This window comes from Mastomys coucha, unplaced genomic scaffold, assembly GCF_008632895.1.
Source record: "Mastomys coucha isolate ucsf_1 unplaced genomic scaffold, UCSF_Mcou_1 pScaffold19, whole genome shotgun sequence".
NCBI lineage: Eukaryota > Metazoa > Chordata > Mammalia > Rodentia > Muridae > Mastomys > Mastomys coucha.
Window position 1 is genome coordinate 895,986 of NW_022196901.1, and position 18,863 is coordinate 914,848.

At 37.6% G+C, this 18,863-nt stretch overlaps 1 protein-coding gene across 1 annotated transcript in view; it reads left to right on the forward strand.

Annotated features, from left to right (window-relative positions):
- Positions 1-18,863, forward strand: part of Akap9 (A-kinase anchoring protein 9) — a 174,068-nt gene that overhangs the window by 45,642 nt on the left and 109,563 nt on the right. Inside the window, 8 exon segments of the mRNA XM_031380282.1 lie at positions 1,302-1,515; positions 2,850-2,923; positions 4,086-4,221; positions 5,054-5,139; positions 7,941-8,052; positions 8,491-8,689; positions 13,393-13,489; positions 16,621-16,713. Of these exon segments, the coding sequence (XP_031236142.1) occupies positions 1,302-1,515; positions 2,850-2,923; positions 4,086-4,221; positions 5,054-5,139; positions 7,941-8,052; positions 8,491-8,689; positions 13,393-13,489; positions 16,621-16,713 (1,011 nt within the window).

Genomic DNA, 18,863 nt, shown 5'->3' on the forward strand with positions numbered 1-18,863 from the left:
AAGTGTTTAAGTACTAGAACCATATATTTGCCACACATGTTACAAAGGACTATAAATATAATGTAAATACCTGAGGAAATACAAAGGGATTTAATGAGCCAAAGGTATGAAGAGATATGTGTCTCAGAGAAGAAACCAAAATGACAAAGGAACATAAAAAGTATTTTAGCCTTACAAATTCATATGAGTAAAATAGCATTTTATCACCATCACATTGGCAAAATAACTGACTTATTGATAAGGATACAATGATGTAAGCATCCACTTTTTTTTTGTTCAATTATATAAAAAAATTATTTGGCCACTAAAGCTAAGGCTGTGCTTTAACTCTGACCAGCAGTTACATGCCTGGGTGACTGTGTGGTCACTGGGAAGCAGCTGCACTCGGACACAGGCAGAACTAGTATTTCTTAAGCTTCCTGAGTCAGGGGTCAGAGGACAGATACCATGGGCGTGTGTTAGCGAGAATCCAGATGAGTCCGAATCATGCTGGACAGCTCACTAGCAAAACATTTACTCATCTGTCTTAGGTGGATATATGTAATCATTTACTACCTTTTGATTTAAAGGACCCAAGCTTATGAAAAATCCAGTTGGTCTCCACAAAGGAAAATGGTCCAGTTGTGGATTGTTCATTTATACTATACTACAGTCAAAATAAATTAACCTGCCATATATATGTATTGATTTCAGAAGCATTTTTTGATGTTTTGAGATTTGATATTAGAAGTGCAAAGAAATTTGCAAAATAAATGCCCCTGTGTCAGTACACAGAAATGTACAATATAATGTGCTGTTTATGTGTGCACTGGAAATGATAGCAGACACATTCCAGAGTTTTGGTAACAGTTGCTTATGGGCAAGGAATAATCAAACATCATGAATTAAATTTTGTCTCTAATGTTTTCTTTCTGAATCTAAGGAGCTGTAGATAGAATAGGAGAAAAAATAAAATGACAACATACTGGGATTTATTATTTTGAGTTTTGAGGACATTGGTGTTTATTTATATTATTTTCATTTTGTCAATGTAAAATATTATTTAAAAGAGTAAAATCTTTCTAGTCATACCAACTATCCCAATTTATGATTACACTGAGTTAATACAAACATGACGTAGTGTTTCTTGAGAAAGACAGTAGGTCAGTGCATGTGGATGAAGACTCCAAAGCAAGGTAGTTCCTTCATATGGATTTTAAAACTATAACATGTTTTCTCCTTTGAAGTCTAGTACATGTAAAGAAATGGAAGCTAAGCTGTTATTTTAATTTTTCCTCATGTTTATATGTATTTACTTTAAGGATGATTTAAGGCTGCAGATGGAAGCCCAGCGCATATGCCTTTTTGTGGTTTATTCAACTCATGCGGATCAGGTTCGTGCATATATGGAAAAGGAAAGAGAGGAAGCTCTTTGCAACCTTAAAGATGAGCTTGTTTCTGCTCAACAGAAAGAGATCGACGCGCTTCATAAACTACACCAGTGCCAGCTCCAGAATGTTAAAATACAGGAGACAGGTAACCGGATTCTGACTCATTTCCATGAAACAAATAAGCGTCCCTTGAAAGTATCATTTTGTAATTGTATCCTAGTCTCAGGCCCTGTGGGTTAAGGAGGATTTGCATCTGAGTCCCAGATTTGTTTATTCACCTTACTGAACCATGCACTGAAGCACCAGTAGAGAGACATTGCCCGTCTGTCTAGGGCATATGTATATCATTGGCTGTACTATGACTTGAAGTACCTCAGACTAACAAATAATCCAGCTGACCTCCAGGGTGAATACTGAGAATGGAAGGCAGAGGAGAGGAGTTGAATGTTCTGTAAGATGGAACAGGAACAGTTGGGTTGAGAACTGAGGGATGTTTCTGTAGTGTTAAGTATAGACCTGTAAAGAGATTCATTTTGGAGAACTGAAAGTTCAAGTTGTATAGAAAGTAGTGGGAGATGAACTGAAGATTGTGATGAGTGCCTGGTTAGAAGAGTCATATACCTCGAAGGAGTCTACTTAAGCTTCTTGCTGCTGGTAAGACAGTCCTACTGCTGGGTTTTTAAGTAGAGGAAGCAACAGTGATATTCCTATTTAAGAGGACACCAGTGTGCTTAATTGGGAAAATTGAAATAATTGATGGGCAGATCAGTTAAACAATCTTAGCTATAACCAATAACTGTTGAGACTGGAAACAAAATGACAGTGAAGTTTAACAGAGCTAAATGCCATCACAGGCATTTTATAGCAGCGGCAAAAGTGGGAGAAGTTGAAAATAATCTTGAAGTTTCTTGCCTATGTGGTTTCAGTCATAAAAAGGATCAGGTCACAGACAAATAATATAGTCAGAACATTCTGAGTTAAGTATATGTGTTAACTTATAAAAGAAATAGTCACTAATCAACTGAATGGAGTAGTCTAAAACCCAGTGTTTCTGAAAAGAGAGCAGAAAGTATATATTTAATAATTAACTAATGGCCTTAATTTTGCAGTACTAGGGCTAAAACCCAGGGCTTGCACATACTAGTCAAAGTACCCTACCACTGAACTCCTCTGTCTCTGTGCACAGAGGTAACAACTGACTCGTGAGAGTTTTGAGGTTTGCAAGGATGTATTTAATGGATAAATATATAGATTCTTGGGTTGGAATGTAGAATCCTGAATGTGTAAACCCTTTTATAGAATAGAAATAGTAAATCTTAGAAATTTATCTGAGACAGCAACATTGTATAATGAAAAATATATTTGGAAGAAATTGAAATGTGTCTTATTCTAGGGCAGCTTTAATGGTGGCATTAAAATGTGACAGTGTTACTTACATATATGCAACAAATAGCTCACGTATGGTTCGTTTTCTGCTAGGCAACGAGCCTTTACAGGTGCTTATTGAACGACTTCAGAAGGCAGTGTCTGAGAAATGCTTTCACATTTCAAAGGTAAGATGTTACTTTAAAAGTGGTTTTGAATGGGAGGTACCAAAATCTACATTGCTACTGATTTAATGTACAGAGTCATCCACTCATGTTTGCCCAAATCTCCTGTGTCTAGAACTGTGCTTGTGAAGTATTCCTGAGTTCTAAGCTTAAAATGAGCTTTTGACTTTTTTCTGATAGCCAGTTTGGAACAATAGGAAATTAGAGCTAAGCATGTGACTCTGATACAGCGCTCCTCTGTTATGTTTGCGGTCTTGAATTTAGTCTCTGGCACCACAGGAAAAGAACAAAGAAGTTGAGATAAGTTGTGTCTCGAATAGGGCAGACTCTGTAATCTTTGTTCTTGTCAGAGAGGTACTGTTTAACCTTCCAGGGAAACAGTTTGTTCATTAAGATTGTTAATGTGGTAGATGGTTACCTTTGTGGCTGTGCTGAAATGTCAGTATGCCCAATTACTGACAGTGTGCTTAACTTAAAGACATGCAGGAAGTAGCAGCAGTTTAAAACACTGGCTTTTAAGTCTTAAATCATTGGTAGTTATTTCCAGTTGAGTGAGAGACAAAGGTACCGCTTATCAAGCATTGGAATATGAGATGGTGTCTCACATGACGAAATTTTCAGTTTCTCTGGAGAGCATTGTGCTGGATACTTTTAAGTGTGTGTGTGTGCAGACCACAGAACGCACTCTGACATATCATTGAAAGGACATTAGTATACTCTCCTCCTTGATATATTAGCATTTTGGTTGGTTTGACAGAGCTCTCTAACCATCCTCTTTGAACTTTCTGTCCTTGTGATGTTTATTCAAGGGTAGTTGATGGAGTAATGAGATACTTTCAAGGCAAAGCAATCCCATCAGAGTGGGAACTGTGCTAGGGAACTGTGATTGCTTACACGTCCTGATGTACTTCAGTATTAAAAGAAAACAGAAAAGGCTGTACTACTTTGTATAATTAAGCTTATCAATATTTTCCTGATAAAAGAATAATTTCACGCCAAAGAGAAATATGTTTTCTCTGTAGATTGATTTCATATGTGGAGGGAGAGGGAGTTCAGATTCCATTCATACTATTTTGACCTTCTTTTGCCTTCAGGTTAATGTTTTCTAATATTTAGGAGGAAAAAAATAAAAATTTTAATTTCAAATATTCAATTTTGTTAACAGACCCTAAGCAATGTTTTCGATGAATGTTATACTTCTGTAAAATGTGAAATGAATATAGAAGAGAGAGAGAATTCTGGTGTTTACACTTCTCAAAATCACAGCCCAGAATTACAAGAGTATAGATATGAAGTTCAAGGTAAAAAGCTTACTATACTGTTAAACAGTATTTACTTTGCTTTAGTCAATTGCTTATAAACTTAACTTTAAATAACTTAATTATAGATACGTTTTCTTAGTATCTTATTTTTAGGCATGAAATTCATGTTTAGTATATTCTTTTAGTCTTTATAGTATAACAATCATACTATATAGATAATTTAAATACTAATTTTTCTTGTTTCTTTCTCCTTGATTTCTTCATTCCAATCCATTTTTTATTCTAATTCTTTTTGTTAACTGTTCTAATTGTAGATCCTAATCTTTAAAAATTAGAGTTTACTAAGTTTAAATTAGTGGTTTATAATTTTAAATGTAGATAAAAACTTGAGAATTAAGATACATTAAGAGATAACCTTTGTCAGGTGTGGTGGTGCATGCAGGTTTTTAATCCCAGTGCTCATGCTTGGGTGGCAGAAGCAGATACATCTCTGTAAGGTCTTGGTCCTCTGCATCTGCACTGTCATTTCAGGCCAACCAGGGCAGGGCTAAATATAGAAAGAGATAACTTTCTTCATATAGATATGGTGTTAGTTTTAAGTTTATTGGTGTTCTTTAACAGATTTATGTTCCTAGTATATTTGTATAGATAACGAGCAACCTGCTAATAAGTAGCTACAGAAACTAATGTATCCTAAGATAAAGTTTTCACGTTAATGTCGTACCAGCTCTTCATAGTAATGATTTTACTACTATGGGTTTATTACTACCTGATATGTTTCTAAAGTTATGAGTAGATAAATCATATTTTGTGAACGAGGTAAACTTGTACTGTGAAATGAAATTATTATAATTGTTTGTTCTTCATTCAGACTTTCAAGAAAACATGCAAATCCTTCTCGGTAAAGTAACGGAAGAATGCAGCAAGCTCTTGGGACTGCAGACACGCTTAAGCAAGGTCTGTGGGATGGAGGATATGATATCTGCATTTGTTTTACTACCTGCTGTTCTGTCAGTCAAGTTGTAAAACTGGTGAACATGGAGAAGGATGCTAGAAATACTAAATTATTTATATGTTTGTATTATAGCATTTATATCCTCAGTTGAAGAAACATCCAGAATTTAAATGATATGTAACTTCCTGGGATGGGTTTTTAAGTCATAGTGAAGTGTAAATGGATGTCAAATGTTAAAGTATGAAACAATTGTATTTAGTTGTATAGCTGTCTTTCCTTTTTCAGTTCACTGGAGTTTAAACCAAGGCACACAGTAGAACAGTAGCCTATCAGTAAACTACACCCGTAGGGTGTTACATGTAGTATTTTTTAAGGCAATGGGTCTGTCTTTATATGTTAAAGACATATTTAGTTGTTATGCACATAGCTGATATCTCATTTAACATTACTTAGCTCTTTCTTTGTGTACTTTTGTTGGTGTGCCCTCTGATGGGCCACATTTCTCTGTCGCGCTCTGCTGCCTCTTGTGCGGGTGTGGACTTTTTATGCTGTTCAACTACTACCTGGCACTGACTGTTGGCTCTGCCCCAGCCCTTCAGTGTCTGCTCTTAGAAGAGTCACTTAACACGTTTCGATTTTTCCTGTGTGAGTGTAAGATCGTGCTCAGATTGTGTGCTAATGTCATTTGTCTGAGCTTAGGAGTCCACAGTTTTATATCAAGTGGCAGATATGCATCTTCCATAAGTCTTCACACAGACCGTAGTGCTTTTCTGTAGCAGTGGTAACCCACAATTACCATTTAAGGAAGGTCTATATTATCATAGAGAGATGTTCATTAGTTAGGTTTTCTAATTACTGCCAAGAGAAAAACAGGGAAGCAGCCCTTTCTAAAGACAGACATCTCAAAACTGTTCTCTCAACTGTTGTGCGCACATCGGGTAACGAGTGGTTTTTAACACAGCAAGTTAGCCGTAATTGCCCAGACATCACACAGTCCATCAGTATCAGGTCAGGACTGCAATAATCAGTGTAGAACTTTAATACTCGTTTCAGCCAAGTGAACCCACACTCTCACTCCTGGGCTTTGTTGCATGCTCCTCTGTCTGCTAGGGTACCCATCCTTTTCTGTACTTCTTGGCTTGTTCCTATTTCTCATTACAGTTTAAGTTACTTTCTTGTGTCATCTCTGGCTGCCTTCCTAGGCTTACACATCCTCCCTCTGTTCCTCTTAGCCCTTAAACCTACATGCTTGGTTACGCTTCTTTCTGTTTCAACACTCTCTCTTAATCATATGTTTTTATCATATTACATTTTCATTTTATTTTAATCATTTACTGATCTGCCTCATCCACACGATTCCAAACTTTCAACAGGGAACCCTGCATTTATTCCCTCTGGTTAGCACAACATGTGCAATGCACATGATAAAGGCTTAGCCGGTGTTTGTGAGTTGAGTAAATATTACACCATAAAGTTATCTGGTGCTTTTTACTTTATCCCTGGGAAGTTATAGGTAAGATTCCCTGTTTAAACGTACTCAGGGGGTTGGAGAATGGCTCCGTTAAGTCCTTCTTTGGCAAGAAGAAGACCTGAGTTTAATCCCTCCAAATCCATGTAGAAGGTGACATGTTCTGTAATTCTGGTTTTGGGGAGATGGAAGCAGAAGGATCCCTGGGACTTGCTGGCCAAAAAGTCTAGCCTTATTGGCAAGTTTCAGATGCATCTAGGAACTAAAAAACCAAGGTAGAGATTGACAGAGGAAAATACCTGATATTGACTTCTGACTTCTATGTGCATGCATCCACCCAATTACATATATATGTAATATCTCATACACACACACACACACACACACACACACACACACAGAGAGAGAGAGAGAGAGTCAAAGCAGGGGATTAAGAAACATCCAGGAGGTAGGAGTGTAGTAGAAGACGCCTCTAGGAACATTGTTTTTTCCTGTAACTCAGTGGTTTTCATTGTATGCTATGTTTGTCTAGTCTGGCAAGTCAAGACTCTTTTCCCCTTGCTATTGTAATTTAGATATTGTTTAACCAGCTTTATTTTGCCCTTTTCATCCTTTTTAAGCCCCTGACAACAAGATCATTGTCTTTACTCATTAAAGCATATATTTTCTCACAGAGCCTTTCCAGAAAGTCATTGCTATAAATGATTAAGGCCAAGATCACGTGTGGGTTCTTCCCATCACTCAGGTTCACTTGAGTCTTTCTTCTGAGGCCCTGCCATTACGTTCAGACTCCGCAAGTGTTACTTCTCCACTAGTCTCATTTTCTCAGTGAGTTAATAAATTCTATGAGGTCTGATACACTGTGTGTGTCTGTGCGTGCACACATTTAAGCTGATTTTTATAATCTTACTTTGCCTTGTCTCAAAGTTGGTTATGCAGATCTTAAATGTTTGAAGAGTGCATTGTAGTGAGCAACATACCACTTTGCATAAACCCTCATCCAGAGGGAAATATAAATTTTGTTGTCAAGTATTGATAATAAAAATTTGATGCTTGCAGTGAAAATTTAAAGGCTGTTCAGTTCAAATTTCTGTGATACATTTGTTTTTTGAAAGTGAACATTCCTCTGGATATAAAAGAACATTACTAATATAGTTTAATTCCTGTGGCTATGACAGTGAGGCATTTGTCAAAGGAAACAAAGTGTTTGGTTCAGAGTGTTCCAGGTTTAGGGGACTAAAGAACAGACCTAATGCAAAGTACTCTGATTGTTTCAATGTAGATTTCCAAGGCCTGGATTGTATATTCACATCATCATTCTTCTGTTTTCAATAGATTCATGAACAACAGACAGATGGTGTGCCACTCGAGTTTGCTGAAGAAAATATGGCAGAAGAGTTGTCAGGTCTTCTGTCACGTCGTTCTCAGAGTGCTTTACAGAGCATGGGTAAGTCTCAAGTGTATAACATGGTACAGTACTTTAATATTAAAGAATATACATTTGCCTTTTTTACACTTGATAATTTGATGACTTGAACATTTCATGGTCATCTTGTTCAGTTTTCTCATCTTTAAAGTGAAAAACCAAGGCTCTTCATCTCTTTGGACCTTTCTCATGACTTATAGTTTGTGTTTCTAAATTATTTTAAACGTAAAGATGTAAAACTGTTAGATTTACTGATATTACAGTCATGAGGATAGAGTGATATTGACTCGGCCAATTTTCTTGTTTTCATCAATGAGAATAAGCGAAACTGCAACCCAACTTTTCACTAAAAGCATACTTTTAAAGAAATCCAAGTACTTTCTGTATACACAACTAAGTTTGCTTTGTTACCGAAAAACTTGTACCAAAGTGTGCTTTGATTCTGTTCCTGTGACACAGATGTCAGTCATGAGAGCAAGGTGTCTTCTCTGCCAGCGACTGAGAAAAGCAGAGAGTGTGAGAGGCAAGTCCAGGAGTTACAGAGCCTCGTGGCTGCCGGACAGTTGCAGCTGAAGGAAACCAAAGCAAAGTACAGGGCAGAAGTTGAGTGTTTACAGAAAAGACTTCAGGCCGTCAGTGAGGCTCCCGTTCAGCCAAGGTATGCATGTGCTCTTTGTCACTCAGCATATCCAGACGGGCTATTTTAAGACTAAAATGTAACCTGAGCAGAGAGATAAGAATTTCAGCAGATCATTCCTTGCCTTTGAGACATATGAAATAAATGTGAACCAAAAATGTTTTACTGTTGGAATTTTACTTAAATTGTCATTAAGTTGTTTTTCTGCAGGATTAAATCAGATAGTGGATGTATATTTCTCTTGTACTCTGTACCTTGCCTTCACTACTTTGAGCTGGCCCATCTCCACTTCCATTGAGTTTCTTTTACTTTGTTTCAGAATGCTGACACTCACCAGTGTCAGAGTGCTCCTTTCTTAGTTCTCTCCTTCTGCTTGCAACTCCCCCTGTCCCTTTCTCATACCTGTCTTCTAATCTATGACAAGTTCCTATTATCTCTGCCTTCAGAGTCCATGGAACGGCACCTCCCGCTAGGCCTTGCTCTTGCATACAGACTACTTACTCTAACTCCTCTGTTCTATACAGTCAACTCAGCGTGAGCACTTTCCTCCTTAAAATTTAGGAGAGACCATATTACTCAGTGCTCCTTTGTCCTGAATTGTAAGTCCATTGACCTCCCTGATTCTTCTCAGATGTTTGAGACAACTGTTCTCAGGCTAAGCTTCCTCCTTAGGGTCAGGAAATACATCAGGCTGTTTCTGCTTAAGGAATTTTTTATGGCACTTTCTTCTACCTGTAATGGTTTCTTCTCTTGTTGACATGTCCAGCCTCCTTGCTGCCATTGGATCCTCAACTAAGAACATATTGTCATGAGTTCTTTGGTTACCTTGAGTGAATTAGTATTTCCTCTGATAAAGAACTATAAACCTTAGGGAGGAAGGGTGGATCTGGGTCATTAAGTAACTGATATACTCCAAAGCCTTGTAATTCCCTGCACATAGTAGGTGCTCAGTTGATACTTGAATGTTTTATAACAGTGATTTACGTTTGGAGGAATGCTAGTGTTATAAAAATTGCAGGTTTACTCTGACTTGATTCTACCCTGCTTCTGTAGGACTTCCGTCTTCATAGGCATTTGCTAATAGAACAGCAATAGTTTATAAGCTAGTGGTGGAAGACAAGACAGCAAATCCTTACCTCTGTGAAAGCAGCCTACTTTTTTATTCAAGAACTACATGTAGGCCTGGGAAGTGCTCACTCACTTTGGCAGTCTCATAAAGCCCCAGGTTCTTTGAGACCAGTATTTGCCAAACATTCCCTGACATCAGAAACATTGGAGGTTTTTAGAGTTTAATTTATTGTTTGAGATATGTATAATAATAATACTTAATTGTACATTTGGAGTCAGATAACAATATAAATAATATAGTCAGCCTATGGATTGACATTTAGAAACTACTGCTGTAGTCTTTTTGAGTAAGAATTCTCTGAAACCAGTCAGTGTATTTCAAATAATCTGTTGTTAATGATTAATTAGTGAATAATCTTTAATTAATGATGCTTTCTCCAGTGTGTGAAGAAAGGCACATGGATGTGGGGAGCAGGCCTCAGAATGTAGGCTGTTTTACTTTTTTTGAGAATGTAGGCTGCTTTGCTTTTTCTGCATTTGGACTCATCCCAGCTTACTGCCCTTTCTTGTTCTTTTTAATTAAGAATTTACTTCTCAAAGAAATAAAAATAAAAAGAATTTACCATTCCTTGTAATTAGACTCAAAATAGTTTAAGAAACACAGATTCTTCATTTAACATCTATTTAGGTGACCTCACACCAGAACCTTCTTAGACAAATGTTTGAGATTGAAAAGTCTGTGGACTTTAGAGCCATTTGTCCTCTGCAGTAACCTTTGCTGGCCGTGAGATCAGGAACAGACCATGCCACCTCTAAATAGAACAGATAATAATAGTTTCCTTTAGTGTCTTGAGGCATAAGTGAAACAAGTTGTGAAGAGTGTTGAATAGATATATGGAAGCAGTTAGTTGTACAAAGAAGTTTAAAAGTTTCTGCACAGCAAAAGAAATTATCAGCAGAGCAAATAACTAGCCAGCAGAATGAGAGAGACCTTTGCCATTGGAGTAATATCTAGAATCGACAAAGAACTGCAAAAATGTAATACCAAAACTGCCAAGTAACAAATAGGTTAATGAAATGAGCAGATGATTCTCAAAGGGAAACCACAAATGGCCAGCAAGTATTTCTACAAGTACTACATATACTTATCTGTTAGGAAAATGCAAATTAATGACATTCTACCTTACCTTAGGCAAAATGGTTACTGTCAGGAAATTGAATGACAACTCAGTGCTGGCAAGGATGTAAGGGAAGAGGAATCCTTCTTTATGGTTGGTGGGAGAGCAAGCCACTACAGCCATTATGGAACTCAGTGTGGAGTTCTCTCAGAAAATTAAAAAACGGAGCTACTACGTGACCCAGCTATAATCCTGGTCACATACCCAGAGCACTGCCTCAGAGATACCTAATCATCCATATTTATGCTTTCTGAATCACAATAACAATTAGTAGAACCAGCTTAGATGTCTATCAACAGATGAATGGGTAATCAGAATATGCAGCATATTTAACAATAAGATTGTATTCAGTTGTAGAAAAAAGTGAAATTATAAACTTTGCAACAAAGTTAATGAATCTGGGAAGTGTAATATTAAGCAAGGTGGCCCAAACTCAAAATGTTTGACAAAATGTTCTTCCTTGTATGCAGTCAAGCTTGTAATGGCCTTGTGTGTGTGTGTGTGTGTGTGTGTGTCTGGTGTGTGTGTGTGTATTTATGTATGTATATAAATGTAAGACTTAAAAATTAGAAAGGAAAGCCCAGCAGTACTGGCACACATCTGTACTGCAAGCACTCAGGAGGCAGAGACAGAAGATGTTCTAGGACAGAAACCCTGTCTTGAAAAACAAAACCAAATAAAAATATTAGGGGACTGAGAAAGTAAAGAGAGTTACTGGGGAAGATGGAGGAGGGGCAAAGACTGTGTTGTGCCTCAAAACCAGAAAGGAAGAAAAAAAGGGGAAAGGCTCACATAAAAGGTTGGGGTGTCAGAAAGTGGATGAGGAGAATCTGCTAAGAGGCAGATTTAGCTAGAAAGGACCATAATAACACTGAATGTTAAATGTACCAACTTAAAAATAATTTATAAAAAAATGAATCAGATGTATAAAATGTAGCTTTTCTTGGATGTTTCAATGTAATTGAAATATTATATTATTGTGAATATATTTGAAATAATGCAGTGAGCACAATTTGCAAGTAATTATTAAAAGACAGTAATGGTTAGGGCTGTAAACTAGTCACATATATTCTGGAATTTAAACCTATGTCTGTGTAACATGTTCATTGCACATTTCTGTAATTTTACCTACTAGAATGCCAGGAAAATAGACTAACGGATAATTACAGATACATGTGATTGGCATGTTCATGGAAGCATAGCAAAAAATACTATGATCCTGTGTTGCTTGGCAGGGAATATGGGACATGATTACATTTATATAAAGGGTGAAATCACATAGGAGGGGGCAGTGGATGCATCAGTTTTAGACGGTAGCTGTGAATCCAGTGTCAGTTAAACTGGTCTTCTCCAAATTGGGATAAATACCAGTAAAGCTTACAGAATGAAGTGATTGCCAATGAAGTGCCAGAATTTCAAGTATTACACGTCTTAACAGCTATACGACTTTTATCATAGAAAAATACAGATGGAAGTACCAAAGACATATTTGTAACATGTGATACTGTAGCATTGCTTATACCACTAAATATTAGAAAAGGGCTAAATGTCATGAGAAGTTATATGAGTTATAGTGCTAGACAGTGACATCATTTTTATATGGTCAGTTTTAGACAGCAAAATGTGAGAGAGAGTAGGAGAAAGAAGAGTAAAAGCAACAGAAAAAGGAAATTAAAAAAGAAAATTAGACTGGAACAAAGAAGGCAGTGTGGTTATACATGAATGAGGATTATGTAATTATATTTCCTAAGAGCGAAAATTATAACTTTCTCCCTTTATCTTTTCCTGTGTTCTTAAATGTTCATGTTGCTTTATTTTTAGTATTCAAGCTAAACATTTTAGAAAAAAATTCATAAATTAGTGAATGCCCGTAGAACAATGTAGAATAGAAACATAAAGCTGAAAAATACACACACATATATTAAAAACAACAAAGTCTAAAAGTTACTTTGTTACATTGAAGGAGTCTCCTCTCCTGCCACTGTGCCTAGGCCCACTACAGGTACAGGGGAGCATTCTGACTTTCAGTTTGTCTTCTTCCAGGCATTTGAGAGAGAGAGAGAGAGACAGGGACGGGGACAGAGATGGGGACGGGGACGGGGACGGGGACGGGGACAGGGACAGGGACAACAGGGACAGGGACAGGGACGACAGGGACAAGGACAGGAACGAGAGGTTTAATAAAACAGATTTTATTCTTTACTAAATTTATCTCCAATAACTTTATAAAGTTAATGCCTATAGATATATATTTTAATATACTTTATAAAGTAGCATAAAGAGTATTTGTTGATCTGTAAAAATAATCCTTTTACATTGTATTACTTTTAAATATAAAAGTTAGAAATGGAGTTAAGTTACAATGTCTGTAAGCCTTGACTTATTGATTTTTGTTTCTCAGTGTGTGTATGTTATAAACTTTGGATTAATAATGACTCAAAACTCTTAAAACCTCTACCCTCTTTCATTTATATTTAGCTTATCCATTGATTCAGTGGTGTTTAGAGGATCTGGTGCCCAGAAACCAGTATACTGTGGAAGCTGTCTAAGAGAGCGGGAGGACAGCACAGCAGAGGTATTACATTTCTTATCTTGATTTTTTTAAAACCACTAAATACCCTGATTTTTCTTACTGCCATTTTTATGAATGTGATTTGGTAACTAATTAAACACAAAAGATTTAAAATCTTTAAAGAAACTTTCATTATTTTCTTAGCACAGGGAAAACAGAGAAGAAGGAAATGTGATGGCTTTCTTTTTCTTTATCCAGGATTATCAGTTTAAACCTTTTCCTGATTTTTTTTTTCATTTTGACAAAAGTATAGTTCCATCATTTCCCCTGTTCTTTTCCATCCTCATGTCTCCCTCACATTTCTCTAATTCATGGCCTCTTTATTATTGTGTAACATATGCCTTTTGATGGACATACATACACAACACACACAGACACACATACAATACATGTAGGGCTTCAGCTTCAGCTTCAGCCCTGATTTCCCTCTGTAGGAAGCAGGGAAGGTCACCTTTGAGACAGTGTTCAGGAATCCCCAAGGTCCAAGGTGCTGGTGCTGTGGTGACAGGCATGTCCTCATCTAGCAGAGGCTGTGCCTTCTGTAAAAGCCCTATCACGTGCTACGCAGGAAAACACCCTGCTCCACTCTTGAGAACTCCAGCAACAGAACTCTCAGCAGCATCTGCATTTAGAGAAGATAAAAATCATTACTCTTTCTCATTCTATGCATCAAGCCAATTTCTGTATCTCCTATACTCATAAGGGTCATTTATTTGGATGAAATTCACATTATTGTTGTTCTGTATGTGAGATGGAGTCAGCCCCCCAGGCACAGCAGGGGTTTTGTGTGTAAGTAAGACAAACATGAGGCCAAGAGAAAGAAATTGAGGAGGTACTAGAAGGAAGAGGCCTCTCTGCCCACTGCCTGTCCTTCTCAGGCATCATCTCTGAAGAAGAGGACCGGGAGCCCATACCCACAGGTCAGAAGCACTGACAGTTCTAAGAAGTCCCAGGTTCCAAAGAATGCCTCATAATGAAACAAGCCAGAGCAAACCTTGGGTGGGACCCAGGACCCATTTCAGGCTGCACCACTGCCCCTGTGGAGATGGCCTGGAAGTTCTTTCATAGGGACAGATCTCAAAAGCTTCCACATTTGAAGTCTAAAACTCAAAGCAAATATGAAATGCCTGAAACTCAGGAAGAAAAGGCAAATGTAGTCAGTGCTGTCAGTTGCTGAGGAGCCCTAGTTTGTGGAAGGAGAAGATGAGAAAGACCTCAAGATGCTGTGGACTGACTGGGGGCTATGGACACTTCAAGCACTGCCCAGCACACTGGTTTGAGCATGCTGTGGCAGTCTGGACCCTCCCCACTGGAAACTCTCAGAACTGGCTCTAGAACATCTGTATCTATGGCTGTCTGGAATTGAGTGACAAAACCAAAACAAAACAAAAACCTTGCACGTAAAGATCAACATCATGGACACACTGCTCACTGGGCCCAGAACCACTGGTTTTACATCTGTGACAGACAGTTACAGACAGTGGGGCATTGTGCCCCACTGGGACTATGTAGTGTAGGACCTCCACTTCCTCCTGGCCACAGCTTCAGGGACCATTTTCTAACCCATGTGAATGAGTCAACAGGGAAGATCATGATAGTTCTAAATTCGTGGACTGGACTGCTTAGTCATGGTTCAGAATCTAACAATGATGTCATCTATCTCAAATGCACTAATAACACTGCCTTCATGGAGGTGAAGGAACCACTAGCAAAGTTTCTGTGTTCTGATGATATGACTGTGGCAGTACTGCAGGCACATACACAGCCTTTGGTGCTCCAGTATAACCTGCACCACCCCCTGGAGACCTGTGATATGCAAAGGACATCCCAGCTTCCGAATGCAGAGCAGGGACTTTTCCAAGAAGGGACTAATGATGGGTTTAGGGAATAGGTGAGGTTCAGCATATGGGTAGGCTTACCTCACCCATCTGATCTCAGGTCATATGCATGGACTACAGTTCTGCTCCTTCTGAAATATGCTGGAGATGGGTCAGAGTAAGGGCTCTCACCAGCATGTTGGTCCTGGAGCTTCTGAGTCTAACTGATAGCCTGGAGAGTAAGCTGTACAAACTTGTTGGAGGCAACATCAGGACTGGGAGTAGACGGCACTGAGTGAGACTGTACCTGCAGAGCTCAATTGTCTGAACCCCCAAGCCATGGTAGATACCATCTTTTTGGAGCAGCAGCAGAATACATGGATAGAGAAGCTGGGAAGCACCCTGATCCTAATAGGACTATGTTCCAACTCAAGCCAAAACAGAAGTGCTGAAATGATACAACAAGCCTGTTGAAGAGGAAGAAGGTGTCTTTGACCAGGAGTAAAAGGACCAATGCAGGCAGAACCCTCAATGGCAGCAGCAGCAGCAGCAGCAAGAGAAGCAAGAAAAGGCCAAGCCCACTGGACTGTGACCAACTGTCCTGGGTAGATTTGTACCCTTAGCCTGAGATGACTCATAAAAAACAGGAGACGGCTTAGCAGGTCAAGGCACTTAAAGGCTGAAGACCTGAGTTTGTTGATCCCCTGAAGAAACATAGTAGAAGGACAAATCTCACTCCCACAGGTTGAAGACTTTGACTTTTACATGCACACAGTGACACACACATGCACACACAAACTCAGAAGATAATAAACACATTAAAAACAAATGACCCATTTAAAAAATAATGTCACAAAAGTGTTAAATACTTTGATGCTAAGAATGTATTTATGTTTTAGAAAATGCTTATGTTTGTTATACTGACAAAAATGTATTCATGTTTGTGGAAAATTGGACTGTATAAGTAAATACCAAAAAGAAAAAAAATTTTGACCAAGAAATACAGTCACAGCTTGGCATTTAGCTTAAAAGAAACACTTATATATACATAATCTTATTTTAATTTCCCTTAACCTGTCTTAGAATTGTTAATTATGAATATATAAATATCTTTCTCTTTTACAGTAGTAAGTATAATTTAGTAGAATTATTAGAATTGATGTTTTTAATTAAAAATAAGAGAAATTTACTTTCTGTTAACAGTATCCGGAAATTTGCCAAGAAATATTGTTTTAGAAACATTTTGAGATTAAGGCAATTAAAATAGGTGATAAGACATTTTGTATACGTAATAGTTATCTTTTCTTTTCCATGTAGTTTTCTGATGGATTGGAAGTGAGGCAAGAAACAAATATGGTTAAGTTGATGGAAAAACAGTATCAAGAACGATTGGAAGAAGAAATAGCTAAGGTGGGTGTATAGTAGGTGTGGAAGGTGGTCTCTCTGTTCCCCTGGAGCCTTCAACAGGTAGATTTTATTGATGGTGTGTAATACATTTTATATTATAAGTTTCCTATTATAATTTACTTTTAAATTGTCAGATAGTAGTATCAACTATATATATTTCTTTTCCTTTTGTTTTGTTTCGTTTCCTTTCCTTTTCTTTTTTTGTTTTTAAGACAAAAAGTCCTGTTTTTTTACCAGCCTTAAACTCATCGTCTTCCTGCTTCTACTTCCCAAATTCTGCACCATTGCACCTGGCATTATAATTGGCTTTAAATGGACTATTCTATGGATATTCTTGGTCTTAACATTCTTTGTGAATGAGTTTGGCCTTCCTTAGAAATGGTTGAAGCTAGGACAGAACGGCAGTTGGTCTAGTCCTCTGTATGTCTATCCCCTCTGCTCAGAGTTACTGTGTGCATGGCAGCTTTATATAGAAGAGAGGACAGTATGAGCTGAGCGCCTGGCTGAGGGAAGAAGGCAGTCAGTGTGCATTTGCTTGAATTTTCAATTTGAATCTTCAGTTACTGAGCTCAGAACCTATCGTTTAGACTCTTGAGTACTAACCATTACCATAGGTTGCCATTACAGTTCCATTTATTTTGTCTTAGTATTTCCTTCCAGAATAACATGTATTCATTTTCATCTTATTGTTGAAACTATTGAATTATGAGTTATTTGCTCCTCTTTAAAAATAAAGAACTGTGGAAGATATGGATTTCTAGAAAGAAGACAGTTGATAAAATGTAAAGAAAATGCATGAGATGTTCATGTTAGATGAAGACCCAGATCTCTGCACCGTGAGGACTTTCTCAGTGTGTGAGCAGAATCAATAGTTCTTGGAGAGCAAGGTGAAAGTGAGTCATGGCTTGTGTATGAATCACTGTGTGGCTTTTCCAGAAATTCAAGTCTTCCCTTGTACTTTGTACCACGAAGATTCTCAGATTGAAAGTTATATCAGGGTCTCAAGGTTAACATTAGATTTGCTATTGGACATGTTGTACTTTAAATTTGTAAAGCTTGGGAAAGTTCTTTAACTTATTTTAATGTCAGTTTTCTTGGTGTAAAAAGAGATACTAGTAATTGTTGTGAGGATCAAATGAGCCACTGCGTGTAAAACCTGATTATTATGCCTTCTCTGGGGCTCTTTTCCTCCTGCTTGTTTGTTTTGTCCAATTTCAATCGATTAGTTTTTGTTTTTACCTTATTATATTTTTTTATTATCCTTTAGAAGCCTGTTTGTAATCTAATTGTCGGCCGCCTTACCCGTCCAGTTAGAAGTAAGGAGGCAAACACCAAGCCCTTCTCCATGCAGTTTAATCAGGAACCTTCATATTTACTTCTTCTTACTAGCTAGCTTCTTTTATATTCTTCTATATCTTCTTCTTACATCTTACTTATTACTACTTATATCTTATTAGTTACATACTTTTTCCTAATTCTATATCTTACATCTATCCTTACATCTTCTATATCTACATCTTCTCTCCTATCCCATTACCAGCCCCAATTTTAAATACTTAGTCCTAAATCTTACATAACCCATCACCAGCCCTAATTCTACATACTTACTCACTACTTCTTATATTCTCTCTCTACATACTTACTATCCATCTCCAGCCCCCAGCCCTTGTGGGTTAAATACTTTCCCTGGGCCCAATCAGCATCAGCTACGTGGCAAAGCATAATAGGCTACAAGAAATCATGCCAGCTTGCATCATAAACTAGAGGCACACAGCTTTTCCAACTAAGGCTTGTTTATCTCAATGCTCTCTGCTCTGGCTGGAGACCAGGTGTTCAATATATATGTATAGGGTGGCAGCTGTGGCTCCCCATATCTAATGAGACAAAAAAGAGTGGGTCTGGATGGGTAGGTAGGTGTGGAGAAACAGGGAGGAGTAGAGAGAAGGCAAACTATAATGAAGATATATTATGTGAGAAAAAAATCTATTTGCAATAAAAAGAAAAACTCCTAGCCTCATGGTTTTAAGTGAAAAAAAATTATCATACAGTAAGGTCACAGATAAACTCTCTACAATGAACTATCTACATATTTATGGTACAGTTTTCCTAAATTAAACAAAAGTAAAAAAAAGTCTAGATAATAAAGTTTTAAG